The 27,744-nt window shown below is 49.1% G+C and overlaps 3 protein-coding genes across 6 annotated transcripts in view; 1 reads left to right on the forward strand and 2 right to left on the reverse strand.

The window, feature by feature from the left end:
* The window catches only part of CEP89 (centrosomal protein 89), an 80,459-nt gene extending 70,401 nt beyond the window's left edge, over positions 1 to 10,058 (reverse strand). For both annotated transcript variants that reach the window (XM_008257267.4, XM_070062014.1), the window contains exons 1-2: positions 9,881 to 10,058; positions 6,457 to 6,563 (exon numbers count right to left, since the gene is read on the reverse strand). In XM_008257267.4, the coding sequence (XP_008255489.1) occupies positions 6,457 to 6,563; positions 9,881 to 9,919 (146 nt within the window). In that variant the 5' untranslated portion in view covers positions 9,920 to 10,058. The remainder of the gene's footprint in view (positions 1 to 6,456; positions 6,564 to 9,880) is intronic.
* Positions 10,059 to 10,244: 186 nt separating this feature from the next.
* FAAP24 (FA core complex associated protein 24) lies at positions 10,245 to 13,969 on the forward strand. 3 transcript variants are annotated; one of them, XM_002711510.5, is made up of 4 exons: positions 10,245 to 10,712; positions 10,807 to 10,946; positions 11,117 to 11,269; positions 12,646 to 13,969. In XM_002711510.5, the coding sequence occupies exons 1-4, from the start codon at positions 10,607 to 10,609 to the stop codon at positions 12,892 to 12,894; spliced, it is 648 nt and encodes a 215-aa protein (XP_002711556.1). In that variant the 5' UTR covers positions 10,245 to 10,606; the 3' UTR covers positions 12,895 to 13,969. The 3 variants fall into 3 exon arrangements, with proteins under 3 accessions (XP_002711556.1, XP_008255490.1, XP_017197702.1); XM_008257268.4 differs by having other exon boundaries at positions 10,272 to 10,712; positions 10,894 to 10,946; positions 12,646 to 13,887; XM_017342213.3 differs by lacking the exon at positions 10,807 to 10,946 and having other exon boundaries at positions 10,579 to 10,712; positions 12,646 to 13,613.
* RHPN2 (rhophilin Rho GTPase binding protein 2) overlaps positions 13,961 to 27,744 on the reverse strand; it is a 63,168-nt gene continuing 49,384 nt past the window's right edge. The window contains exons 12-15 of the mRNA XM_008257269.4: positions 24,271 to 24,347; positions 23,141 to 23,287; positions 22,333 to 22,488; positions 13,961 to 15,290 (exon numbers count right to left, since the gene is read on the reverse strand). Coding sequence (XP_008255491.1) covers positions 15,030 to 15,290; positions 22,333 to 22,488; positions 23,141 to 23,287; positions 24,271 to 24,347 — 641 coding nt within the window. The 3' untranslated portion in view covers positions 13,961 to 15,029. The remainder of the gene's footprint in view (positions 15,291 to 22,332; positions 22,489 to 23,140; positions 23,288 to 24,270; positions 24,348 to 27,744) is intronic.

A 27,744-nucleotide genomic window follows, 5' to 3' on the forward strand; every position in this document is an offset into this window, starting at 1 on the left:
AATAAATCTTTAAAAAAAAAAGACCTGAACTTCAGGAGATGAAAATAACAATATCAGTCATGAAAAATACACTAAGATTAACATCAGATTGCATACTGCATAGGAAAAAAAAAATCAATGGATTGGAATGCTATTGTTTCATGTTATAAACCACCAAGTTTTGGCATACTTTATTACACAGCAATATATAATTAATATATCTCACCATACTGATGTGGTGTAACTAGGTGGCTAGTTTAGGTCTGAGATAACTGGAAGTCCTTGCAAGCCCCCAATATAATGCTATCCTTCCACCTGTCAATCAAAATGCACCCTTTCCCGGGATGCACCTTGGGACCTTGAAGGGGGAAGGGGAGAACACCATAAAAACATGGATATTAAGGTCCACACAGAATTCATGGGGGTATCATAAAATTCCCAGGTGGTTTCATGCATGTAGAGGCACTACCCCCTACCTCACAAAAGAGGCCAGCAACTGGGGAGAGTTCTCTTTTGCTTTGGAGCAAGGATGGACGTGCTACTTGGGTGCTCTCTCTTCCCCCTTTGCACCTTCTCCCTTTGGGCAATCCTCTGGCCCACTCATAAGGGATATTTCTCTGTGTGCAGCAACCCACACTCACATGTGTACGTGTGCTCACTTTCTTATCTTTTAAATAAATCTTATCACTTGGTGCATCTTATAAATGTCTGCATGTAATTCTTGTCTTCAAGGACCTAGAAAAAGATTAGAATACACCCATGCCCAGGGCCCGCATCGTGGCATAGTGGGTAAGACCATTGCTGCCTATAATACCAGCATCCCATATGGGTGCCAGTTCATGTCTGGGCTGTTCCACTTCTGATCCAACTACTTGCTGATGGCTGGGAAAAAACTGCAGAAGAATGTGCAAGTGTTCGAGTCCCTGCCACCCACATGGGAGACCCAGATGAAGGTCCAGGCTCTTGGCTTTGGGCTGCCTCGGCCCTGGCCATTGTGGCCATTTGGGGAATGAACCAGCAGACTGAAGATTGCTCTTGTGTTCTCTCTTGCTCTGTCTCTGTCATCCTATCAACTAACTAAATAAATCTTTAAATATATATATATATGTATATATGTATGTATATATGTATCTCCATGCACACAACAAAATGGTGCTGGAACAACTGAATTTCCACATGGAAAACAAGCAAACTTGGATATATACCTTCCACATTTAACTCCAAGTGGATCACACATCTTAATATAAAGCCTAAAACTGTGACATTTCTAGAGAAAAATATGGAGAATGGCTTTGTGACCCTGGGGTAAGTAAAGATTTCTTAGTTACTGCACTGAGAGCATGACCTATGAAACAAAAAATTTATAAATTAGATTTCCAACAAATCAAGAACTTCTGCTCTTTCAAAGACATTATTAAGGGGCCTGTAGTACCAGCATTCCATATGGGCGCTGGTTTGAAAATGTTTGCATTTCACATATTTGATAAGACTTGTATCCAGAACATATAGAGAACATTCAGAATACAATATAAGACAAAGAACCCAATTTTTTTTTTTTTAATTTATTTTAAAAGTAGAAATACAGAGAGAAAAGGAGAGAGACATAGCTTCCATCTGCTGGTTCACTCCCCAAATGGCCACAACGGCCAGGGCTGGGGTAGGCTGAAGCCAGGAGCCAGGAGCTTCATCTGGGTCTCTATGTAGGTGCAGGGGCCCAAGCACTTGGCCATCTCCCACTGTTTTCCCAGGAAAATAGCAGGGAGCTTGATCAGAAATGGAGCAGCCAGGACTTGAACCGACACCCATAATGGATGCTGGCAATGCAAGCAGAAGCTTAACCTTCTACACCACAGTGCCAGCTCCACAACCCAATTTTTAAAATTTAGAAAAGATTTGAACAAATGACTTTGCTACAGAAACTATACAGATGGGGCCGGCGCCGTGGCTCACTAGGCTAATCCTCCACCTAGCAGCGCGGGCACACCGGGTTCTAGTCCCGGTTGGGGAACCGGATTCTGTCCCGGTTGCCCCTCTTCCAGGCCAGCTCTCTGCTGTGCAGTGAAGTGCAGTGGAGGATGGCCCAGGTGCTTGGGCCCTGCACCCCATGGGAGACCAGAAGAACCTGGCTCCTGCTATCAGATCAGCGCGGTGCGCTGGCCACGGCGGCCATTGGAGGGTGAACCAATGGCAAAGGAAGACCTTTCTCTCTGTCTCTCTCTCTCTCACTGTCCACTCTGTCAAAAAAAAAAAAAAAAAAAAGAAAAAGAAAAAGAAAAAAAAACTATACAGATGATAAAAAAAACCTTGAGATATAAAAAAATTAAAATTATAAATAAGAAAAGTATACACATGACAAACAAGCAAAGATCCCTGGCACCATTAGTTATTAGAAAAATACAAAATAGGGGCCTACATAGTGCAGCAGGTTAATTAGAAAAATACAAAATAGGGGCCTACATAGTGCAGCAGGTTAAGCCTCCACTTTGGATGCCTGCATCCCACATTAGAGTCCCAGTTTGAGTACTGGCTACTCTGCTTCTGACCCAGCTCCCTGCTAACACACCCAGGAAAGCAGTGGGTGATGGCCTAAGCAGTTGGGTCCCTGCCATCCACATGGGAGACCCAGGTGGAATTCTGGGCTCCCGGTTCTGGCCTGGCGCAGGCCCAACTGGCCATTTTGCGAATAAACCAGCAGATGAAGATGTCTCTGTTTCTCTGCCTTTCAAATAAATCTTTTTTTAATGCAAAATAAAACCACCAGGAGACACACTACTGTGAGAGTAGCAGAGGTTGATGCCTACGCAGCTCAGTCCATACTACGACTCATTTCTATTTCAAGACTTTAAAAGCACCTGATGTTCTCCCAAGTTTTCTTCTACGTTTTCAGTCACATTCCATGAGATGCAATCCCCAGCCACTGGACCAGCCCAGACCCTGCTGTAAGAGCAACACCTGCGGAGATGGGTCAAAGAGTATCCAAAGGTCCCCTTTTGCTTCTTTTTAATACTAAGATCTCTGCCCCAGGAGAAGCTTACACCTTATTACCGTAACATGTAACCTGTGCTAGAGCATGCTTCTGAACTGTGCCTGCCATGAGCTTGCACCACGCCTACATGTGATAACAGGAACCCTCCTTCTTCCATATTCATTTCCCTCTAAAATAAAAGATAAACTCTTTCTCCTACTCTGGGAGTCACAGCTTGGGAGCTTTGGGCATTATGCCCAGGGTTCTAAATCAATTATTTGCATGACAGCTCCTACTGGTGCATTTCTTGATTGAACCCAACAGGAAGTGGGCCCACAATCTGGATGGGTAACAAAACTATGATACATACAGATTTTTTTTCCTGGTTCACAGCTCCCATAACCTTTGCTATTTCCTAAGTGATTAGAGCAGCAAGAGCATCTTTTGTTCAACTTTCCGGCCTTTTTCACCTTCGTTCCAGAAGTAGCCCTGGAACAGCTTCAGAATTGAGTTTTCGTCAAGTGATTTTTGAAACCTTCACAGATAACCACAGGATAGGGACCCAGTTGCCTGGGGATCCAGCCAGGCATGCAGAGGTCAGGAATTTTCAGCCCTACCCCTTAAACTCTGGGGAAGGTAGAGAGGCTAAAGGTTAAGTTGATCACTGATAGCCAATGGCGTAATCAATCATGCTGATGTAATATTGCTTCCATAAAAATCCAAAAAACACTGTGTCCAGAGAGCTTGCAAACAGCTGAACACATCGAGGCTTCCAGGAAGATGAACAAAAGGTGCCCATGTATCAGGAGAGTGGCGAACCCCAACTCCACAGGGAGCACTCACGTGATCAGTGCCCATCCAGACTTCGCCCTACAGAGCTGTTCATCTGGCTGCCTGTCTGATTTGTATCCTTTAAATACTCTTTATAATATAATATGTAGATAAGCATATTTCCCTGAGATCTGTGAGCCACTCTAGCAAATTATTCAAACCTAGAAAGGAGACTGTGGGGATCCTGATTTACAGCCAGCCAGCCAGCCAGAAATGCAGGTCAAACAAATGGCTTGTGACTGGCATCTGAAGGGGGACATGGGCAGTCTTGAGAACTGAGCCCTAAAACTACAGAAAACAGTTCACCGGTTTCATAATAAATTAAGTACCCACCTAGCATATGATCCAGCTACTCCATTCCTAAATATTTATCCAAGACAAATGGAAGCATGCATCTAAGGATTTGTGCATACATGTTCACAGCAGCTTTATTCTAGTAACCAAAAGTTAGAAACAATCCAAATATCATCAGCAAGTGGATGGATAAACAAATGATGGCCTATTCATAAAATGGAATATTATTCAGCAATAAAAAGGACGTATGGACTTTTACAAAATGGATTATGCTGAGTGAAAGAAACCAGCAATAATTTTTAAAAAATATTTATTTATTTATTTGAAAGGCAGGGGGTGGAGGGAGGGTGGGAGAGAGGGAGAGATATCTTTCATCTTTCATCCCAAATGGCTGCAACAGCCAGGCCAAAGCCAGGAGCTAAAAATGCCATCCAGGTTTCCCACATGGCTGCTAGGGACCCAAGTGCTGGAGCCGCCACCTGCTACTTTCCCAGGCACATTATCAGAAAGCTGGGTCAAAGCAAACTAGGACTTGAACCAGTGCTCTGATATGGGGTGCTGCTCTCACCAGTGGTGGCTTAACCCACTGTACCACAATGTAGGCCATAACAATGATTATCAGTTACATAAAATTCTAGAAAATACAAACTAATATACAGCGACAGAAATCAGGTGAAAGTGAAATGGCAGAGAAAGGTGGAAGGAAAGAACTGCCAAAAGGCACAAGGAATCTTTTGGGAACGATGGATACATTTAATATCTTGATTGTGATAATAGTTTCACAGGTATAAGGATATATCAAAACTTGTCAAATTATGCACTTTAAATAGTTAATTACACAAGTTACCTCACTAAAACTACTTTTAGAATGCTAAGTGACTAACTAATGCACAAACAATAACACCATATTATGGAGTTTCTACATACAGAATTAAAACCAACGACAACAGCAGGAGCCGACGTGGCGGTGCGGTAGGTTAAGCCACTGCTTGTGAAGCCTGCCAGTGTGAGTCTGGCTTGCTCCACTTCCAGGAAAGCAGTGGAAGATGTCTGAAGTACTTGGGCCCTCACCATTCACATGGGAAACCAGGATGGAGTTCCTGGCTCCTGGCTTCAGCCTGGCCCAGACCTGGTAGTTGTGGCCATTTGGGGAGTGAACCAGCAGATAGAGGACCTCTCTCTCTCTCTCCCTCTCTCTCTCTCTCTTACTCTGTCTTTCAAACAAATAAATCTGAAAAAAAACAAAATGTTGCTCACACAAACACTGAATTGCTGGATCGACTCATATTTGTGTCACAGCAAGGCCACTGGGGACCAGTTACTAACACTTGAGCCTCACATGTGACCCAAAACAGAGGTGACAGGAGGACTTCTCCCATGGGGTCACTGAGAGGATGAAATGAAACAATGTTTCTCAAGCAGGTTCCAGAGTACTTCACACAAAATAAACATCCCCAAACAGCTCTTCCAGTTACCAAGCTCCTACTGAAGAAAGAAACAAACCCTAAGGTATTTCAGAGTGTTTGTTATCAGAAGGCATACAAGGGTTACCAAAACACAGGCAAGGAGGTATCACTCCTAAATAAAGTTAGCTCTCATTCACTGTTGGCAATGTTTAAGTTTTTAAAAAAATTTTTTTTAATTTTTTTAAAAATTTATTTTGGAAGCAGAGAGAGCGCTCCCATCTGCTGGTTCACTCTTCAAATGTCTGCAACTGCTCCTGGGAGCAGGAAGTGCAGTCCAGTCTCCCATGGGGGTAGAGGAACCCACTACTTGAGCCATACATCACTGCCTCCTAGGGTCTCTGCTGGCAGGAAGCTGGCGGCAGGAGCAGGAACTGGGAATTAAATCCCGGCACTTCAATGTGGCACGTGGGGGTCTTAACCAATAGGCTGAATGTCTGCCCATTGTCCAACGTTTAATGGCTTAAAAATAGTCTAAAATTCTCCTGTGTCTAAAGTCATGGAAGGCACAGCAGGGCTCTCAGGTACATCTAGGAATGAGTCAGCTGGTGGTGGGTTGGGAGCACCTGAGGATGGGGAATCCAGGTGAGAGCAGTGAAGGGGCTCTTTCTCCCTGCCCAAAGCAGTTCCTGGAAAAGGCAGACTTGTGTTTAAAGAAAATTATGTGCACCAACTCAAAATTCACTTTAAAGCACTATTAACCTGAACACTTGGGCCTGACTGCTCATATTTTGAAATATATTAATTACATTCAATTGTGCAATGTGAGAATCTCAAACCCATGTAAGTGTACATTACAGGACTGTGGTACAAAACTCAACACACAGGATTCTAACTACCCTATATGTAACTGTGTAGACAGTTCAAACAGTTGCAGGATCCAGGGCTTGGTGGCAGGTACAGTGCTGCTCCTCTGGGACTCACCTTTGTCTCTCTGGAGACGGGTTGGGGCTGCGGGGAGGAGGTGTGCGGGGCACAGCTGGCTTTGGGGCGATGCTGGCTGCAGGGAGAAGGCCATGGATGATGTGTTTCTGCACAGATGAAATTAGCAGAGGTCACTGGGATGGAGAAGAATCACCTGGGTCCTGCCACCACCACCCTCCCCTAGGATCACCGCACTGTCCACTCAGGGATCCAGCCATCTGAGGAGCCCCACTACTCCCTAACACCCTCAGTCCCCATCTGGCCAGACAAGCAAGCCACCCAGGGAGCAGCACTGTGGGGCCCCTTTGGCCCTCCATGCGCGGAGCAGCTTCCCTGACCACTCCCTAGGGTCACCCTCTAGCCTATCCACTCATCCCCCAGCACTGTCCCCAGTGATGTCTCATGTGCCTCCCTCTGCAGGGCAGGGAGACTTCCTGAGAAGCAGGCTGCTTTCTTTCTTCAGTTACTAGGCCTGGAACTCAGGCCTGACACCCTAACCCACACCTGGCAGAGACTTAATCAAGATTCTCAAGGATTCAGGCAATGACACACAATGGGAGTCCCAGCACATGCTTTAGATAACTGGGAGGCTCTTGGAGGATTCTGAGGTTAGCCCAATCTTCATTTCTGGGCACCAAGCATTCTTCACCCCACTAGAGGCAGAACACCATGAGAACCATGAAGAAAGCCAGTCGTCTTCCTTGAGGTAGAGTACTGGGGAAAACCACCCAAATGGAGCATTGAATTCTGGGAAGTGCCAAAGGAGAGGTAAAAACAAAATGTTGGCTGGCACCGAGGCTCAATAGGCTAATCCACCGCCTGCGGCGCCAGCACACCGGGTTCTAGTCCTGGTTGGGGCGCCGGATTCTGTCCCAGTTGCCCCTCTTCCAGGCCAGCTCTCTGCTGTGGCCTGGGAGGGCAGTGGGGCATGGCCCAAGTGCTTGGGCCCTGCACCCGCATGGGAGCCCAAGAGAAGCACCTGGCTCCTGGCTTCGGATCAGCACAGTGCGCTGGCCGCGGCGGCCATTGGAGGGTGAACCAACAGCAAAGGAAGACCCTTCTCTCTCTCTCTCTCACTGTCCACTCTGCCTGTCAAAAAAAATTTAAAAAAAAATTTAAAAATTAAAAAAAAATATATTGTTGTCGAAGGAGGGAAGGGCTCCTTCATATCTGGGGACCAGCAAGGAGACCTCAAATGTTCACCTTGGAGGAAAACCCACAGGCACTTAGACTGGGACTTCCAAGACAACCACTGCTCTCACTTGGAAATGTGATGGAAAAGTACTCTAAGAAGAGGGAATAACATGAAGAAGGGAATGGGGCAAGACGTTGGTGCCAGTGCTCCTGGAGGCAGCACCCACTCCAGCGCACTGGCGTGCAGACACATCTGGGAGGGGGCAGCCATAATGACAGGCTCTGAAGGGCTCTGATTCCAGAGTGGGCAGCGTCACGCCCCCGATGACAGGAAAATGGTCCAGCATGTCACAGAAAGTCTCTACTGCTTGCTTCCTACCAATGGATCCACAGTCATCTCTTGCTCCCCTCTTTATTCCTGCGCATCTTCCCGATGCCTTAGCACTCAGAATTGCCTTCCTTTTCCTAAAAGCAAATAATTCATTCTTTACCAGGCCTCAGTATATGCTGCACTCTCCAGCTGAAATTCTCTTTCTGTACTTACTCCCCAAAAGCTAATCCTCTGGGCCGGCACCACGGCTCACTAGGCTAATCCTCTGCCTGCAGCGCCGGCATCGCGGGTTCTAGTCCCGGTTGGGGCGCCGGATTCTGTCCAGGTTGCTCCTCTTCCAGTCCAGCTCTCTGCTGTGGCCAGGGAGTGCAGTGGACAATGGCCCAAGTGCTTGTGCCCTGCACCCACATGGGAGACCAGGAAGAAGCACCTGGCTCCTGGCTTTGGATTGGCGCAGCGTGCCCGATATAGCGGCCATTTGGTGGTGAACCAATGGAAAAGGAAGACCTTTCTCTCTGTCTCTCTCTCTCTCTCTGTCTAACTCTGCCTGTCAAAAAAAAAAAAAAAATTTAAAAAAAGCTAATCCTCTGGCCAACTCCCCCAGTAATTACAGATGGAACCCGCTTACAATGGTTCAACTTAGGATATGTGTTTTTAAATGCATCTTTTAAAAAATGATTAATTCATTTATTTGTGAAGCAGAATGGAAGAGAGGGAGGGAGATAAAGCGCTCCCATCTCCTGGCTTACTCCCCAAATGCTGGCAATAGCCCCTAGTTAGGACAAAAGCTGAGAGTCAGGAACCCAACCCAGGTCTCCCATGCAGGCAGCAGGAACATAATCACTCGAGCCATCCCTGCTGCCTCCCTGGATCCACATTAGTGTGAAGCTGGAGTCCAGAGATGAGCATCAAACTCAGGCATTCTGCTGTGGGACCCCACTGGCGTCCTAACCACCAGAAGAAATGCCTGCCCTCTGACTTTTCAACAGTGGTGTGAAGGCAACACCTATTCAGTAGAAGCAGTATTTCAAAACCTGAATTTTGATATTTTCCAAGGCTCGCGATATGCTGTAAGATCCTTCCCGGAGATGCTGGACGGCTGCAGCAAATCATAGCTCCCCAAAAGGTGCCCAAGTGATGTTCTACAGCGTGCTGTGTGCCTAAGTTAGGGTCGGGGGATCCACGGGTGGTTAAAAAAACAGGGAGACCAGGAGAAGCACCTGGCTCCTGCCATCGGATCAGCGCATTGCGCCGGCCGCGGCGGCCATTGGAGGGTGAACCAACGGCAAAGGAAGACCTTTCTCTCTGTCTGTCTCTCTCTCTCACTGTCCACTCTGCCTGTCAAAAAAAAAAAAAAAAAAAAAAAAAAAAAAAAAAAAAAGACTGGTAGGCTCAACAGGTGGCAGGGGAGGAAGTTAACGGATTTCTGAAGTCAGCCCCCTGCATCAAAGGGTAAGAAAGGAGAGGTGCTCAGGGAATGGGACTGGGAGTACAAGTGGTTGGGGGGCACGTGTGTGGTGGTGCTGATGCTGGCAACACTGCGCGCTAAGGCAGCACGGGCAGATCAGCACTCTAAAGGACGCCTTTGGCACCGAGGCAGAACGTGAACGCGGAGGAACTAGCGAGGCGCTAAGAACCCAATCCAGGGAGATGCTGGAGGCCAGGGTGGGGCCGCTCGAGGAGTGGACGTGGCGGGTGGCAGGGCAAGGAACCACGAACGACTGCCCAGCAGGGACACTGAGCAGCGGAGCAGGAGCGAGCTCGCCCGGCAGACAGAGGGATTCCCGTGCGACCGCGGCCCACCCCGGACCACGAAAACTCAGGGCTTCCTGACTGAAAATCCCTCTCCTCAGCCGCCGCCTGGCCTCCATCACAGGCCACATCCCAACCGCTCCTGCCCTCGCCCCTCAGTTCCCGGCACCGCGAACCCAGGCGCGGGACGCGCGAGGATTTACTCACAAACTGGTCCTGGCGGCCTCTCCGAAATCCCGGGAACATGCCTGCTGCGGGGCGGCGGCCAGCCCGGGGTTGAGCCTACGAGAGAAGTCCCTCCACAGCCAGGAGCCCGCACTACTCCAGCCGAGCTCCCGACGCTTTCTCTTCACACCAGACCTCGCAAAAACCCCGTCGGCCAATGGCTCTGTTTCCTCCTGAACCAATCAGCTCCCGGGTTACTCCCACACCCGTCGCTCTTGGCAACCAGCGCGTCCCGTTCAAATCCCACCAGTGCGGGAGGCGGCTGAACTGTCTGTTCTCTAATTGGCCTGCTCAGGTGTCCATCCCTGGCGCCACAGCCTATCCCACGTTGCAGGGGGCGGAGGGCGGGCAGGATGAAAAACTGGGCGAGCGCTGCTGACGTACACGGAAGTGGCGCGGCCTCGGGTGGTACAGGAGCCCCCAGACTGGGAGGAGGAGGCGGGTCCCGCCGGCTCCGCACGGGCCCTGGACTAGAATGAAGATCCGAAGCGCGGGCCTAGTGGGCGCGTCCGGGGCCAGGCAAGTCACAAAAGTGAGGAAAGGCGGGCACTGGGGCAGGAATTTGTTGGTTCTTACGCTAATAATTCAGGTTTTGAAAGAATACTCTGCAGAGGAGATCCTGCCACAGAGGGCTTGGCGTTCAACGGGACGCGGGGCTGTGTGCGCTTAAGTGCCACCTGCATTGCCGGCGTTAGAGCGAGACCACCGATGGAAGGGAAGCCCCCCGGCGACCCAGGTCCTGTGCACGTGCCTCTTGGGCACGTGGTGGCGAGTGAGAAATGGCGGGGGTCGCAGCTGGCGCAGGAGGTGCAAGGTGAGTGGGCTCCCCACGCGCTGAAGCGCGCTGCTCCCTGTTGCGCCTTTTCTCCCAGACTTCATGGAACTCATTTTCTGGTCTGTATTTTAAGGGAAAATTAAGCTCGTTTTTGAGGATGGCCTGGCACCGGTAGATTTTTACCTGTCTAACAGATCTTGCATTCTTTATATCACCGAAGCTGATTTGGTGGCAGGAAACGGCTACAGAAAGAGGCTTGTTCGGGTTAGAAATGTAAGTACTGAACTGAAAGAAACAACATTTCATTTGTATGCTTACCCCTCCATCCCTTGGAATAATTGCTATGAAAGCACTGGCCAATCCAAACACAAAGCCATAGCTTTCTCCACCTCCAAAGGCATCTTGTTACCAAGCGGACTGCTGTCTTTTTTTTTTCTTTGCAGTCCAATAACCTACAAGGGATTGTGATAGTTGAGAAAACACAGATGAGCGAACAGTACTTCTCGGCCATACAGAAGTTTACTGTGCTGGACCTTGGGATGGTGTTGCTTCCCGTGGCCAGCCAGATGGAAGCGTCCTGCCTCATTGTCCAGTTAGTAAGTATCCCTTCCTGCTCCTGTATTGCTGCCCTCGCTCCTGCAGATTCTCAGCTCACCTGTACGCTAGCTCTGCCCCTGCTATAGTTGCAACCCATCAATCCAGCCCATGGCATCCGCCATGTTAGCGTCTAAAATCGCTTTGAGGACTTGGAAGCTCAGAAGCTGCCTCTGTGGCCAGCTGGGCTTGCACACACCCCCACCCCTGCCCCCGCCAAGGGAAGTGTGTCACGGAGCAGATGAGTTAACCTGATTTAGACTCCCAGACCCTGATTACTGCCATGATTCACCGTCCTGCTCTTAGGCTGCTGAAAATGTCCCCTGGCAGCTACTTTGCCTCCTCCCCACCCACATGTCCTTCATTGAACGTCAATGAACAAAAAAAACCTGGTTCTCTGATTGCCTGATTTTTCACACATTAAAAAAAAAAAAAAAAAGCTCCCCAGGAAATTCTAAAGATTTATTTTATTTATTTGAAAGAGTTACAGAGAGAGAGGTCTTCCATTCCTCTGGTTCACTCCCCAATTGGCTGCAACGGCCCGAGCTGCGCCAATCCAAAGCCTGGAGCCAGGAGCTTCTAGGTCTCCCACGTGGGTGCAGGGGCCCAAGGACTTGGGCCATCCTCTACTGCTTTCCCAGGCCACAGCAGAGAGCTGGATCGAAGAGGAGCAGCCGGGACTAGAACCGGCGCCCATATGGGATGCCAGTGCTTCAGGCTAGGGCTTTAACCCACTGAGCCACAGTGCCGGCCCCTCTGGGGAGCTTTAAAAAAAATCATGATAGATGAGCTTTCCTTTCTGGCCAATTAAAAAATTAGATCAGCGGAGGAGGTAGGGACAACCTGAGCATCAGTTGTGTGTTTTAAATTTCCCCTCTGGTGTGCAGCTTGAGTTGGAAATCAAATTGGAAATGCAGGCAACCTTGTGTGGCTCATAGATCCCTCACTACCATGCCCCTTGCTTCACGGTCCCTACCGTCCCTAAATAGCTTTATCAGCTTTGTGTACCACCACTCACTGAAAACAGTTGCTCCTTTGGCAGTTTCTTGCAGGCCCTCCATGAAGCAGATCGAGTTCAAGTCTTTATCCACTTGTCTTGTGTAACCCAAATGATCTATGGAAAGTATTTGGATTCCTCCGAGTAGTTGTATCCTAAACATTGTGAAAACTTGGGTTTTTTTTTTTAAACTACCCATTTTTATCTTGCTCTTTGTGTAGTCATATGCTTGATCTTTCAACACTTTTGCTGATGTCTGAGAACTTGGTCTATAAGAATAGTCAGGCCTTAACTGGTTTAGGTCTAGCTGAACCAGACTTTAAGAAAACTGCCAGCCCTCCAGAGGGCGCTCATGTGCTTTTATTTTAATTTCCAACTCAGGTTCAAGAGCAAACCAAAGAGCCCAGTAAGAACCCTTTTCTTAGGAAGAAACGGACTCAGCTCTCCGAGCCGCACCTCCTTCGAACTGTGCAGCAGATCCCGGGAGTTGGGAAGGTCAAAGCTCCCCTTCTGCTTCAGAAGTTTCCAACTCTGCAACAACTGAGTAACGCTTCCATCCCAGAACTGGAGCCAGTCGTCGGACAAGCCGTAGCACAGCAGATCCACGCCTTCTTCACACAGGCCAGGTGACAGCTGGCCAAGTTTAATCCTTTAGATCACGAAGAATGGGATCTTGTTTTCATACTTAAAAACCAAGAGGAAGGGGCAGGCGTTGTGGCATAGCAGGTTAAGCCTGCACTTGGGAGGCCCAAATCTTATATTGGAATGCGTGGTGTGCGTCCCAGCCACTCCATGCCATTGTGCCTGGGAGGCAGAAGATGGCCCACGTACTTGGGTTCCTGTCACCCACATGGAGTTCCTGGCTCTTGGCTTTAGCCTGGCCCAACCCTGGCTATTGCCAGGTATTTGGGAGAGTGGACCAGCAGATGCAAGGTCTCTCTTCCTCGGCCTTTCAAAGAAATAAACAATTAAACAAAAGACTGCTGTCACTGCCAGCTGGAGCGAGCCTGTGAAGTGTCCTGCCTTTGCTGTCCGGGCTCAGTCATGTCAGTGGGCCAGAGCTGGCACTGCCCTCTTTGTACTAAGACCAAAGGGGCCTGAGTTTCCTGAGGGAGTCAGGGACTTCCATGCTCAGCAAAAGATGAATTAGGGCAGATTGTAATGAGTGACCTTGACCTGCATCTATCACAGAAAGGTCTTGTGGAAAGTTCAGGTGGTGGGTGTGACCAGCTAAGAGGAAAGAAACCTACAATGGAGCACTGTGTACTGCCAGTCTCTTGTTCCTGTGTCACAGCTGCTGTCCAGGGCTCTGGGGGCTGCTGCCAATATAAATAAACAATTGTACAGCAGCTCGCTCCTCCCTGTTTGTTTTTTTTTTAAGTAACAATAGGGTTTGTTTATAATCACTGGGCATGTCTCCTGAACACAGAAAACGTGGAGTTCCCATTTAAAGATGCAAAATTGATGTGTGTGAAGAAAAAAATAATGTTTGTTTATGTATGGCCTGACAGTGGGAGGATACACAAGAAAAAGAGCCAGCTGTGTCCAGTGAGGGGAGCCCTGGGCTAGGGATCAAATGGTACAATTTCCCCTTCAAAAAATTAAAGATGACATAACTTCAAAGCTCATTTGCTCTGTGTGCATTAGGATAGAAATTATTTGAAACAAGCAGAGAAAGTAAAGTAAAAGTCAAATGTTCACTTAAGTAAATGAATGTGTTTATTTAAATACTTACACAAACACGACCCAGGAGCCATGGCTGCACTTGCCCAAAGGCAGCTACTTCCCTTAAGATATTGCACAACAGAAAATATTTAAATCCTCATTCTTAAAGTTAGATTTCAATGCTATATTTTTTACCTATGTAAGTTGTACTATGTCAACAGTGAATCTTACTAGAGTCACAGTATCATCCAACGTATAGCAAGAGAAATCAGTAGGTAAGAATGTCATGTTTAAAAGCCAAATAGAGCTTTACACTTGAATCATTTACATCTTTACCTTATAAAATGCAAAACTACTTTTTTACCCAACACTTAAAATATACAATTATGTACTTTCTACTTTAAACAAAATGAAGAATGTTTTGAGTATCAAACAGTATATTATCTACCTTGTAGACAGCATCTTCACCTAACACTGCCACTGTGTTAGCAACTCTTGAATGACACCGAACTTTAGAAGAAAAGCCGTTCCTAAATTTTATATTTAACTAGACAAATTTGGCACTAGACTATCTGGAAATAGCATTCATATAATATAGAAATAACAGTAACATCTGTCATTTTAGGTTAATGATGACCAATTAAGCAGCTCATTGGAACAGCTTTTAGTAACCACTCATTTAGTCTATTGTTAGAGTCCTTTGACCTACCTTCAGTCAGGGGTCATTTGAGTTCTAGGTTGAGGAATGATTATTACCCAAACCTGGAAAGTGTGGCAAACAGTGCTAACACAGGTAACCCCAATCCAACTGACAGGGACCACGAGTCTTAACTGTAACCATAAAAAACAGTCAATCTCAACACTAGCCTATTTACAAGACATAATAAATAACTTGCAGCAATATAATGTTCGTCAAATAAGTTTGTTTTCCACAAATTTCTAGAGGTTTCTTGTTACCTTCCTTCATAAAAACACGTCAAATGCAAGTTTACACAGAAAAATGAGATTTGAGAACATTCTGACATTTTCCGTCATGGCACTGATTTGAAGGCCGCGTCGGCGCTGGAGACGCTTCGGGTCTGCCGCCTGCTTTCCCTGTGTTAGTAGAGAAAGCTGTCGGAGTTGAGGAGGCTGAAGGGAGCGGGGAGCTTCTTTTTGCCTTGAGGCCTGGCGACCCCAACAGACGGGAGGCACAGGGTGCTGGCTGACTTCTGTCTGTTCTTGTTGGTGCCCCAACTCAAAAAGGAAAGCTTCTTTGAGATTTTCTTGGTTTTGTCAGTTTTATCATCATCCTCTATGGCTAAGCAGATCATGGAGTAAGTCTTCTGCATTCCCACGGAGTATGTGGCACATTTACTATGCTGCATGTAGAAAAGAGAGAAAGGGCAATGGATGACTCCAGGCTACCCAATACATCATCGCAGAGTCTGAGGCTCATGTTCTACGCTTACAGGACCTCTTATAAATTAGGTGGAGCTAATTCTGGAACTCAAGTGGTTGCTACTTATATTTTAGGACTTCAAAAAATTTGTGTAAAATGGGATTAAATGCTGTGGCATAGTAGCTGCACTGGTTCAAGCTCTGGCTGTTTCACTTCCTGTCCTGCTCCCTGCTGATGCACCTGGGAAAGCAGCAGAGGATGGCCCAAGTGCTAGGGCCCCTGCACCTATGTGGGTGATCAAGAGGAAGCTACTAACTCCTGGCCCAGCCCCAGCCTCTGCAGCCATTTGGGGAGGGAACCAGTGGATGGAAGCACACTTGCGCTGTGTAACTGACTTTCAAATAAATCTTTAAAAAAAAAAATGGGATTAAAAGATGTTTGTTTTGGTGCAAAACATTTTGAAACCTAAGTAGAATGGGCCTTTAAAAATGCCCTGAAAGATGTGTCCTAGGAAAAAACTATGCATGGCTCCAAAACTTTTTACACCAAAACTTTTAATTCCATTTCCCACGAATGCTGTGAAGTATGTCCGTACATAGTAATGAAAACACAGTGGACAGCAGTGCCCTGCCCACAGTTGCTTCCAGGCCGTTCCAGTAACAATTGTGTTACTTCTAGAGATAATAGGTATATACAAGAACATAAGTATATAAGAGCATTTCTCTTCCTCTTTTATAAAGATTGATTGATTGATTGATTTGAAAGGCAGAGTGGCAGAGAGAGAAAGAGATCTTCCATTTGCTGGATTCACTCCCCAAATGGCAGCAACAGAAAATGCAGGCCCAGGCTGAGGCCAGGTACCAAGAGCTTCACCCAGGTCTTCCACATGGGTGGCACTGGCCCAAACACTTGGGCCATCTTCCAGTGCTTTTCCCAGGCCATTAGCGGAGCTGGATCAGAAGTGGAGCAGCCAGGATAGGAACTGGTGCTCATATGGGATGCCAGCATCGCAGGCAGTGGCTTTAGGTGCTACACCACAACGCCAGCCCCAAGTTCATTCTCTTTAAAGATGATACAGAGCCATGGTGCAGATAGTAACTTTTCCCCCTTTTGTAAAAATAGTTGTGACAAAATGCATGAAACGTGGCATGTTAGCTATTTTCAGTGCACAGTTCAGCAGCATTTAAGCACATGCACACTGATGTGCAAACACTAGCACCATCTATAGAACTTTCTCATCTTCCCCAGCTGGAAGGCCCCCACTCAATATTCTCTGCAAACTCAGAAAGAATTATGGACATGGGGCTCAAATGGGAAATCTGAGGAAACCTGAGTTTTAAACACTTCTTTGTGAAGTTGTAATTTGCTTCTAATATTGGCCTAACACTGAGATTGTTTCCTTCACCAAATGTTTATTAAGCAGGAAGATCAGGCAGTTTCTAGAACATACATAGGATATATCCCAAGTGGTGGGCTACATCGTTCCCAAATACATCTCCGGAGGAGGAATTGAAGCTACATGACAATAAAGGAGGGGTGATCCATCGTGATGCCCCTTAGAGTTTGGTTCCTCTGCATGAAGACGACCCTCCCTTTCCTGCAAAACTGACCCTTAACCCCACCTGGTTTTCCAGGGCACACACACGATCACTGAAACCAAGAATAAACCATCCTGGAGGGAGATCTGAGCAGGTATACTGTTCCAGCCTTAACCTGCTCAGTGTTGTGTATCATTAGAACCACTCCTTTGAAAACACCCTCAATTCCCTGCCATATTCTGCTGGCAAGATGTCAACTCCTGTTAAACCCTGCCCTGTGCCTCCCCTGCCCCACACCTGTGTGCAAACAGCAGCTCACTGCTCCGGGATATTTATGGCTTCCCTTCCAATTCTAACCCTGACTTCGAACCTCTTACCAGGCACCCCACTACCTGGCACTCCTGCGTCTCCCTTGTAAGTGTTTCCTCTCTGCCCAGCTGCTGACCTTGGACTCTCACTTCTCAAGCTGCCCACATTCCCTCCTCAGTCCTGGCCTCCTGCTTCATCACATCCGCCCCCAAGACCAAGCCCTCCTGCGTGCCTGATTCTACTTCCTCTCCCCACCCAGCTCCTGCATTCCCGCCTCAAAGACCTTCCCAGCAGCACACAGCTTGCTGCGGTCCCTACGCAGGCACTATGCACACAGGCCACCCCACCTCCTATGAAAACCCTGCCTGCCTTCATCCTCCTCTGCCTCCCAGGACCCTCGTGGTCCTCCCGAAGCCTCTGCTCCCCTTCATGAATCTTCCCTTCTTTCCCTCCCTTCACTTCTGCTCTCAACACCCATCCAGTCCTCGTATCTTCTTGGGGCACCTCTCTGGAATTCTGAGGGCTTCAGGGAGCCAGGCCCAGACTACGGCACTAATCCAGCTCTTAAAACTCCGTGGATAAGGAAATCAAGGCCCTGGGATGGTATGAACCTGAAGGTCACACACGGCTTGTTAATGGCAGCCAGGGCCCAATTCCAGGAGTTTGCAAAATGTGAGCCGTGGATGGGTACCAGGGGTTGCACCGAAGTCAAGACAGGGAGGGGCAGCAGGTCAAGCATTCAGCCAGGGCACGGGGCTGCGCTTGCTCTCACGACTCGACTATGCCTGAAGAAAAGCCTCCAGCAGCTAAAACAGCCCTCAATCATCACGATTGCAATCCCCTGGGTGAAAAGGGTAACCACAACAATCATCATGATAACGTTTCACACAAATCCAAACGTATTCCGTGCCAGGCGCAGGCATAAGGGTTTTTTTTTTTGTTTTTTTTTTTTTGTTTTTTTTTTTTTTTGACAGGCAGAGTGGACAGTGAGAGAGAGAGACAGAGAGAAAGGTCTTCTTTTTTTTTTTTTTTTTTTTTTTTGCCGTTGGTTCACCCTCCAATGGCCGCTGCGGCCGGCACATCGCGCTGATCCAAAGCCAGGAGCCAGGTGCTTCTCCTGGTCTCCCATGGGGTGCAGGGCCCAAGCACTTGGGCCCTCCACCACTGCACTCCCGGGCCACAGCAGAGAGCTGGCCTGGAAGAGGGGCAACCGGGACAGAATCCGGCGCCCCAACCAGGACTAGAACCCGGTGTGCCGGCGCCACTAGGTGGAGGATTAGACTAGTGAGCCGCGGCGCCGGCCAGAAGGGCTTTTCATAAACAGCTCCGTGCGCCCTGGTGACAACCCTGGGAGACAGGTATGGTTGTCCCCATTGCCCTGAACAGAGCTGCCCAACACTTGCCCAGGGTCACACCACATGGAAAGCCAGGGTTCAAATCCAGGCAGTGCGAGCGTAGACTCCTCGGCTGCCTCCATGCTCCATGCTAGCCTGGTTCCAGGACAGACAGCTGCGGATCTCTGCAGGCCAGAGGCTGCTCTGTGAAGGGAGCCTGCCCCTGGCTGTGCCCTGTGCAGAGCCCATCAGGCCACACAGCAGCTCTTCTATTTAACCTCCAAACAAACTTTTCCCTTTCTGGTTGGGACCACGAATCACTAGTCTGGACACTCCATTAATTATGATCCTTTCTCCCAAGATGCTCTGCACGTTCCTCAGCCTCTGTATCTTCTTTTTTTTAAAAAAAGTTGAGATATAGGGGACTAATGTTGTGGCAAAGTAGGTTAAGCCAACTCCTGCAATGACAGTATCCCATATGGGTGCTGGTTCTAGTCCCAGCTGCTTCTCTTCCAAACCAGCTCCCAGCTAATGTGCCTGGGAAAGCAGTAGAAGATATCCAAAGTGTTTGGGCACTTGCCACCCACTTGGGAGACTCAGAAGATGATCCTGGCTCCTGGTTTTGATCTGGCCCAACCCCAGCCATTGAGGTCATCTGGGGAGTGAACCAGCAGACAGAACAACTCCCTCTCCCTGTAACTCTGCCCTTAAAATAAACAAACAGGGGCCAGCACTGTGGCATAGTGGGTAAAGTCACTGCCTGCAATGACGGCATCCCATATGGGCGCCAGTTCAAGATCTGACTGCTCCACTTCCAGTCCAGCTCTCTGCTAGGACCTGAGAAAGCAGTAGAAGATGGTCCAAGTCCTTGGGACCCTGCACCCATGTGGGAGACCTGGAAGAAGCTCCTGGCTCCTGGCTTCAGATCGACATAGCTCCGGCTGCTGCAGCCAATTGGGGAGTGAACCAGCGGGTGGAAGACCTCTGTGTCTGCCTCTCCTTCATCACTATGTAACTCTGACTTTCAAATAAATAAATAAATCTTTTAAAATAAACAAACACACACAGGCCGGCGCTGTGGCGCGGCAGGTTAACGTCCTGGCCTGAAGCGCTGGCATCCCATATGGGCACTGGTTCGAGTCCCAGCTGTTCCTCTTCCAATCCAGGTCTCTGCTGTGGCCTGGGAAAGCAGTGAAAGATGGCCCAAGTCCTTGGGCCCCTGCACCTGCGTGGGAGACCTGGAGGAAGCTCCTGGCTCCTGGATCTGGATCTGCGCAGCTCCAGCTGTTGCAGCCAATTGGGGAGTAAACCATCAGATGGAAGACCTTTCTCTTTCTCTCTCTTTCTGTAATTGTACCTCTCAAATAAATAAAATCTTTAAAAAAATTAAAACAAATATTTTTTAAAATTGAGATATATAATTCATATATCATAAAATAACCACGTTCTACAATTCAATTTGCTAAGTTGTACAACCCTGACCACTACTTAATTCCAAAGCACTTCCCTTCAGCTATTCCCCACACCCTATTCCCCGGGCCCCAGCCCTTGGCAATCGCCCATCTGCTATCTGTCTCTGTGGATTTGCCTATTCTGGGCCTTGTCTATGCATGGAATCGAATCCTGCAACCCATTCACTCCCCAGCCCTCTCCAACCTGCTCTCTGGTGCTACCTCTACCTGCAAAGTGTCCTTCTGTCCCGCTGCCAGCTATGGCCTCCCTCCTCCTCCACCCGGTCACCGGATACAACACGCGGGACCACTCTTGCTGCAGAAGGGTCTCCATTTCAGCAGCGTAGCTGACCTCTCTGAAGCCCTCCTCTTCCAGCTGAGAGTGCCTCAGCGTTCAGTACTGAGCCCTCAGCCCCTAGTAGGAGATTCCATTTGGTTTCCCAGCTTTAAACATCATCTCTACGCTGATGACTCTCAAATACGTATTTCTACCACTCAACTCTTCCCTGAACGCCCCACAGCCAACTTTACATTGACGTCTGGGGTGGCTGATGGCACCTGAAATACCAAAGCTCTCTCTCCTTCACCTTCTTCCCCCTTTGGTCTGCACCCCCACATCCCCCCTCCCATTATGAACAAATGCCACCACCCACGCAGGGGTTCAGGCCAAGTACTGGGGCAGCCTCTCCCTGTTTACCACCCTTTTGCGTGAGGCATTCATAAATCCCCACCATGAATCCCTCCCAATACGTCTCAGGTGCATCCAGCTCTCTCTGCCACTCCTACTCTAAGCCATCAAAAGCACTGGCCTGGACAACCTCATAGCCAGCCTCCACACAGCCGACCCCTGCTTCCTTTTTTTTTTTTTTTCTTTTTTAAAGGTTTATTTATTTATTTGAAAGGCAGAGTTACAGAGAGGCAGAGGCAGAGGCAGAGAGAGAGAGGTATCTTTCACCCTCTTCACTCCCCAAATGGCCGCAATGACCAGGACTGGGCCAGGCTGAAGCCAGCAGCTACTTGCAGGTCTCCTGGCAGGGCCCTAAGTACTCAGGCCATCTTCTATGGCTTTCCCAGGCCATAGCAGAGAGCTGGATTGGAAGTGGAGCAGCCAGGATTTGAACAGGCACCCATATGGGATGCTGACAGTACAGCTGATGGCTTTACCGGCTATGCCACAGTGTCAGCCCCAGTTCTTATACAGTTCAACGGCCTCCAAGCCCAGCACTGGCAGTGGCACCCTGCCTCCCTCTCACCTCCCTTCCTGCTGCCCTCCCTGGAAGCCCTCCTTGCCGCCTCTCCAGCGGAAGCTTACTCCTGCCCCAAGGTCTCTCAGTGCCACTGTCCAGGATGCACTCCTGGGCCCTCTTCAGTAGGCTCCTTCCTCCTCACCATTCCGACCCAGGCATCCTACTACATCACTTTTTCCTTCCTTAATGCACCCATCGAAATCACAACCATGGAGCTGGTACTGTGGCACAGTGGGCTAAGCTTCTGCCTGTGGTGCTGGCATTCCATATGGGCACTGGTTTGAGTCCTGGCTGTTCTACTGCCCATCCAGCTCTCTGCCATGGCCTGGAAAACCAGTAGAAGATGGCCCAAGTCCTTGGGCCCCTGCACTTGTGTGGGAGACCCAGGGGAAGCAGCTGACTCCTGGCTTTGGACTGGCCCAGCTCCGGCTGTTGCAACCAGTTGGGGAGTGAACCAGTGGATGGAAAACCTTTCTGTCCCTCTCTCTTTCTGTAACCCTACCTCTCAAATAAATAAATAAATCTTAATTAAAAAAATCACAACCATTTATTTGTTTATTTAGTGTCTACTTCATGGGGGCAGGGACTTCGACTGTCTAGTCTAGGCTGGAACTCCAAAACCTAAGGGTGTCTGGCACACAGCTGGTACTTGGTCAACATTTGCCGAATGAATAATAGGGCAGTGCCTAGGGTACGGCACACAGATGTTTAAGGGAGGCAAAGTGCGGAAGTGAACCTACGGCAAGACTCTGCCCACTTTGGAAGAATTAGGGGATCTAATTGTGCACATGAACTTGCAGAGGGTTCAAACACCTGCCAAGACGACCTCACGAGAAACAGTTCCGGGGTAACGAGAGGGATTTTCACACCCCGTCTTTCATGCTCCTATAGGATTTGAACTTTTTTTTTTTAAATCAGGAGTATTACTTTGGTAATTAAACAGAATTTAGCCAGAAAGATAACTCAATGAATTACTTTGTCTGTAATCTTCGCTCAAGGTGAGCACATCCCAGTGACCACAGAGCTTAGAGGAGGTCGGGCGTGTGCCCCAGGTTACACAGCTGGAGGCAGAGGGCCTGGCAAAGCCCTCAGCAGATGAACTCACAGTGATGTCACCCCACGCCACCTTCTGTCACCACTCACCATGGACGATGTGGAGTCCAGGAGGCTCACGACCTTCATCTCAACCTCTTCCTCACCAAAGCTCTTCAGCAGTTTCATAACCTCGCTCACCGACAGCCACTTACAATCCATAACTTGAATAGACACAATATAGTCTCCTTCCTTGGCTCCTGCCAGCTACAAAAAAATAACAACAATTTAAAAAAATGTTCGTTGATTTTTCATCTTTCTATATATGAAAAGCAGAGCAACAGAGAGAGATCCTCCATGCACTGGTTCACTCCGTCAAACAGCTGTGACAGCTGGGGCTGGGCCAGGCCAAAGCCAGGAGCTCCATCTGGCTCTGCCGAGTGGGTGGCAGAACTGTACTTGAGCCAGCACCTGCTGCCTCCCAGGCATATTAGCAGGAAGCTGGATGGGAAGCAGAAGCAGAGGTGGGACTCGATCCCAGGCACTCTGATAGAGAAGATGGGCAGCCCAAGTGGTGGCTTAAACAGCTGTGTCACAACGCTCGCTCCAAAAGTACTACTGAAATAAAGCTCAGTGTTTTGTTCATTCAAATCCCCTGAATCAGTTCCCCAACTCATGAACAAAGTAGATGTTTGCATAAATTTGCTTCGAGAAAGGAAAACTTAACCCTTTATTCTCTGGGCACAGTATTCATGAGTCTTTTTGCATAAAGCCAGGCCTGTAACACAGGCGAACCCTAGAATCACTCACTCACATACATACATATGCTTGGGCTGCTTGCTATGCATTTTCCCAGCCCAGCTCTGTCATGCTGCCCATCAACAGGCGTGGCTCCCAACCTAGCAAGTTGACCACTTACCGCGGCAGAGCAGTGGGGATCCAGGAAGTGGACCTGAACTGGGGCGTTCCCTCTCAAGGTGAACCCCAGGTCCCCTTCTTCTGCAGTAAAGCGAATGGTTCGAGGAGGCGTCCACCTCTTGTTGGCTGAAAACACAGACAGGGGGCCCTGTGGAAGACAGCATCATCAGGTGTAGGGCTTGGAGGCGAATCAGACAGGTGAAGGCTAAGGGACTTCCGCTTAGTGTCCCTGAAGACTCCCCCAGCCTTGTTCAGAGACATCACAATGACAGCATCTGCGGTAGTACATGCTCAGTAGCCACACAGGAACATCCATTGCCACAATATAATCCGTATACATAAACAGCTTTCAATGTGTGCTATGGCCTGAATGTCTGTGTTGCTTCCAAAATTCCTTCGTTGAAATCTAATCACCAAGGATTACTAGGAGGTGTGGGGCAGAGGGGGGTTCTTCTGAGAGGTGATGAGGTTTCGCCCTCATGAATGGGATAGGTGCCTTTAGAAAAGAGGCTTGGGGACTGGCGCTGTGGCACAGCAGATAAAGCCACTGCCTACAGTGCCAGCATCCCAAAGGGGTGCCAGTTCGAATCCTAGCTGCTCCACTTCCGATCCAGCTCTCTGCTATGGCCTGGGAAAGCATTAGAGGATGGCCCAAGTCCTTGGGCCCCTGATACCCACATGGGAGACCAGGAGGAAGCTCCTGGCTCCTGATTTCAGATTGGCGCAGCTCCAGCCGTTACGGCCATCTGGGGAATGAACCAGCAGATGAAGACCCCTCCCTCTCTCTATCTCTGCCTCTGCCTCTCTGTAACTCTTTCAAATAAATAAATAAATCTTAAAAAAAGAAGGAAAAGAGGCTCACAGGAGCTGATTTGCCTCTTCTACCAAATGAGGTCACGGCTAGAAGGCATCGTCTGTGAGCCACAAAGCGGGCCCTCACCAAACACCAAACCTGCCAATGCCTCAATCCCGCCCTTCCCAGCCTCTGGAACACTGAGCAGCTTCTGTTGTTTACAAGCCATCCTGATTACAGTATTTTGCAACAGCAGCCCAGATGGGCTAAAACAGCATATTTGCAAAAATTTAAGAGCTTTCCCCTTAGGCCGTTCACAAAATAAGCGTGCAACATACCAGCTTTTGAAAGAAGTCTGTTACTGTCAACTTGGAGAACTGGGGCAATATCATTTCAACCTCTTGCTCAGTTTTAGCTGCAAAAGATTAGAAGTGAAAGGATAAATGTTTCTGTGATTGACAGTGAGCCTTGAAAACTCAGGTCTACAGTCACCCCTCTGCCAGGAGGAGGAAGCAGCACGTTCTGTATCCTTTGTCCTTCTCCTTGGTCCAGACCAGGGATAGGGAACGCCCAGCCCACAGGCAGCCTGCATAAGGCCCATGCAATCACTGGGCCAGGCCCTGCCAAGGCAATCATAGGCACGACTCTAAATTCAATACACCTACAGCAGGCTCATTTTTAAGTCGGTAATTTTGTGCGGCACGTGAATGATGTTGTAAATATCCAAATGGTCCCTCGCAGAATCAAGGTTCCCCACCCTCAGTCTAGATACATCTAGAACAGAGGATGGGCGCTGCCAACTCCTGGCTGGGGTGGACTCTACCTTCCACCTGGGCACCGACTACAAGCCATCGTCCTGGGGCTCGGACATGGGCGTGCCGATCAGACACCCTCTCCACGTGTGAGAGAGGCTTCTGATATTCAGCGGATTTCCTTTGGCCCTCATAAACCCCCCTGTAAGGCAATCTGTGTTCTGGGCGTGGCTATTATGGAAGTTCTCTGTCTCTCGATGCACAGGCCTGGGGTGTAACACGCTTCCCATGTGCAGTAGTCACATGTGATGTGAGGGATTCACAGTGAGAAGTGGGTTTGCCAAGTTACATGCAGCGACAGCTTTCTGTCCCCCACAGCACCTCCCTGGCAGGCTCAGGCCCACCCTAACCACAAGGCCATCAGTGTCTAACAAAGATAGCCAGCACCAGCAGACTACACGAGAACAGCAGTACAGAAAGGAAACCTTGGAGAGGATGAGTGGCACCATCAAGGCAGATCATAGCCCTCGACCTACAAGACGACCCTGTGGTTTCTTTTATTATTTTCTTTAAGGTTTATTTATTTATTTGAGAGGCAGAGTTACAGAGAGAGAGAGACACAGAGAGAAAGGTCTTCCATCCACTGGTTCACTCCCCAAATGGTTGCAATGATTGGAGCCAAGCCAATCTGAAGCCAGGAGCCAGGAGCTTCTTCCAGGTCTCACACATGGGTGCAGGGGCCCAAGGACTTGAGCCATCTTCTACTGCTTCCCCAGGCCATAGCAGAGAGCTAGATGGAAGAGGAACAGCTGGGACTCGAACTCGCACCCATATGGGATGCTAGCACTGCAGACGGTGGCTTCTTAGAAATCATTTGATGCAGGCTGGGCCCAGACAGGCTCCTCATCTCCCACTGGGGCTGTGTGTGCCCCGTCCTCTGTGGGGTTGATGTCTCTGCACCAGGCATTTGGTGCAAATGAATGCCATTCCTGCTCACACCTGCTGGTTTGGTTCCCTGTGGCAGGAAGGTTGATCCCTCTAAGCCTTCATTTCCTTCCCTTTAACATGAGGTCAATGCCAGTACCTCCCTCAGCACTGGGAGATTCTGTAAACAGATGGTGCTAACTGTGGCACCTGGCAGATCCCAAATGCTGGGCTAACATTGTTAAAATCGAGTCTAGGATTCTAGCTTGAACAGGGCTGTCTCTAAAGAGCTGTTCCCTGAAAATCAGGATGCAACTCCAGAGATGGAAGCAAAGGCGTAGGAAGGAGGTGAGAGGAGGTTTTGCCCACCATTCCTGGCTCAGAACCTCCCCTCCAAGGTGGGCCACAGAACCAAGGGTCTCCTTTCCCCAAAACTGGTCACAGAAACTGTAATCTTGCTCCACCTTTTTGTTTGGTGGGTGCTGGCCATAAAGATGCTCTGACCCAGCTTTGCCACTAGAAAGTCATTAAGATCTTCCTTGTTCTTCCAGAAGGTTCTACCCTATACCTGGCAGGAGGAAATGCTAGCACTGTGAGGCCAAGAGGAGTCTGGAGCGATAGGCCCTGCAGCATTAGCCCACACCCCTTCTGTCCAACCCGTTCCCACACAGTTGTCCACGCTTCACTCATGCTTGTGTGACGAAGTCTTCACGAAAATCCCCCAGGAAACAGTTCAGAGAGTTTCTGCAGAGCTGAACACAGGGAGCTTACTGGAGGGGGGTGCAACTGCAGCGGGCCTGGAATCTGCACACGCTTCCCCCACCCTGTGCCCTACGTGTCTCTTCCTCTGTGTGACCCCGGACTACTGTCCCAGGAGTGTGTTTCCTCGGGTCCTGGGAGCTGCTCCCGCAAATCAATCAAACTCAGAGAGGGCATCACAGGAACCCCGATTCATAGCCCGTCAGTCACAAGCACAGGTAGAACACCCGGTGGCATGGGGCAGGGTGTACCGCCTGTGGGACATGATGCTGTCTCCAGAACTGAATCAGACTCCAGGACAGCCAGCTGGGGCCCGCAGCAGACTCTTGTTGGAAGGCATCTGTGCAGTGAGCGCCCAGCATGAGAAACAGAGTTAGGTTGTTTTTTCGATCTGTATCCTCAGGGGCTCTGGACAAAGGGGGTTCCCTCAACCAGGCGGCCCTCTGTCCTCCACCTGATTTCCAGAAAGACCCTAATCATGCCTCGCTGCAAAGCTACCTACGGGGGAGGCCCTGCAGTGACCCCCACCTCCCCGAGGGCAGCAAACACTGCCGAGTTCACCACTGTACTCCCGAGCACATGAGACCTGGGAGAGGCTTAGAGGAGGTGCTGACCTAAGAGGGAGAAAAGGAGGATAGGAGCAAACCCAGGAGAGGGAATTGGAACACATTCAGCTTTCAAACTAGGGAGCCAGAGGTCAATTCCAATTTCCCAGAAGGCAATGGGACATGTGGGAGCTGGGGAACTTAGACAAGGACATCAAGGGGTCTCCTGACTAGAATGACCCAAAAGTTCCGGAGATCCTATGGAGAGGGGTTTGGAAAAAGTATACCAGAGAGAGCAGGCCCCTAGAAAATGCTGGGGGGCTGGGTGGCACTGACCAAGAAGAAGAGTCGGGGGCCGGCGCTGTGCTGTAGCAGGCTACGCTTCCGCCTGCAGTGTCGGCATCCCATATGGGCGCCGGTTCGAGTCTGGGCTGCTCCTCTTCCAATCCAGCTCTATGCTATGGCCTAGGAAAGCAGTGGAAGATGGCCCAAGTGCTTGCGCCCCTGCACCTATATGGGAAACCCGGAAGAAGCTCCTGGCTCCTGGCTTCGGATTGGCTCAGCTCCAATCACTGCAACCATTTGGGGAGTGAACCAGCAGATGGAAGACCTCTGTGTGTCTGTAACTGCCTCGCAAATAAATTTACTTAAAAAAAAAAAAAAAAAAGAGTGAGAGCACTCAGGCTGGGGGGAGGGGCTGGAGGATGGGACCAGGAAGGCAGGTGTCCTGACGCCAAGGGAGGAGAGTCGAGGGGCAGGAGGGGAGGCAGGTGATGCACTGGGTCGGTGAGGACGAACACCCTGGATTTGGGAATTGGAAGAGAAAACTCCA

Source organism: Oryctolagus cuniculus, chromosome 18 (genome assembly GCF_964237555.1).
Source record: "Oryctolagus cuniculus chromosome 18, mOryCun1.1, whole genome shotgun sequence".
In the NCBI taxonomy this organism is placed as follows: domain Eukaryota; kingdom Metazoa; phylum Chordata; class Mammalia; order Lagomorpha; family Leporidae; genus Oryctolagus; species Oryctolagus cuniculus.

Coding starts and splice junctions, on each gene's coding strand:
- FAAP24 (XM_002711510.5), top strand. CDS start 10,607: ATGGAAGGGAAGCCCCCCGGCGACCCAGGTCCTGTGCACGTGCCTCTT. Junction 10,713..10,806: donor GCTGGCGCAGGAGGTGCAAG/GTGAGTGGGCTC, acceptor CTGTATTTTAAG/GGAAAATTAAGCTCGTTTTT. Junction 11,270..12,645: donor CCTGCCTCATTGTCCAGTTA/GTAAGTATCCCT, acceptor TTTCCAACTCAG/GTTCAAGAGCAAACCAAAGA.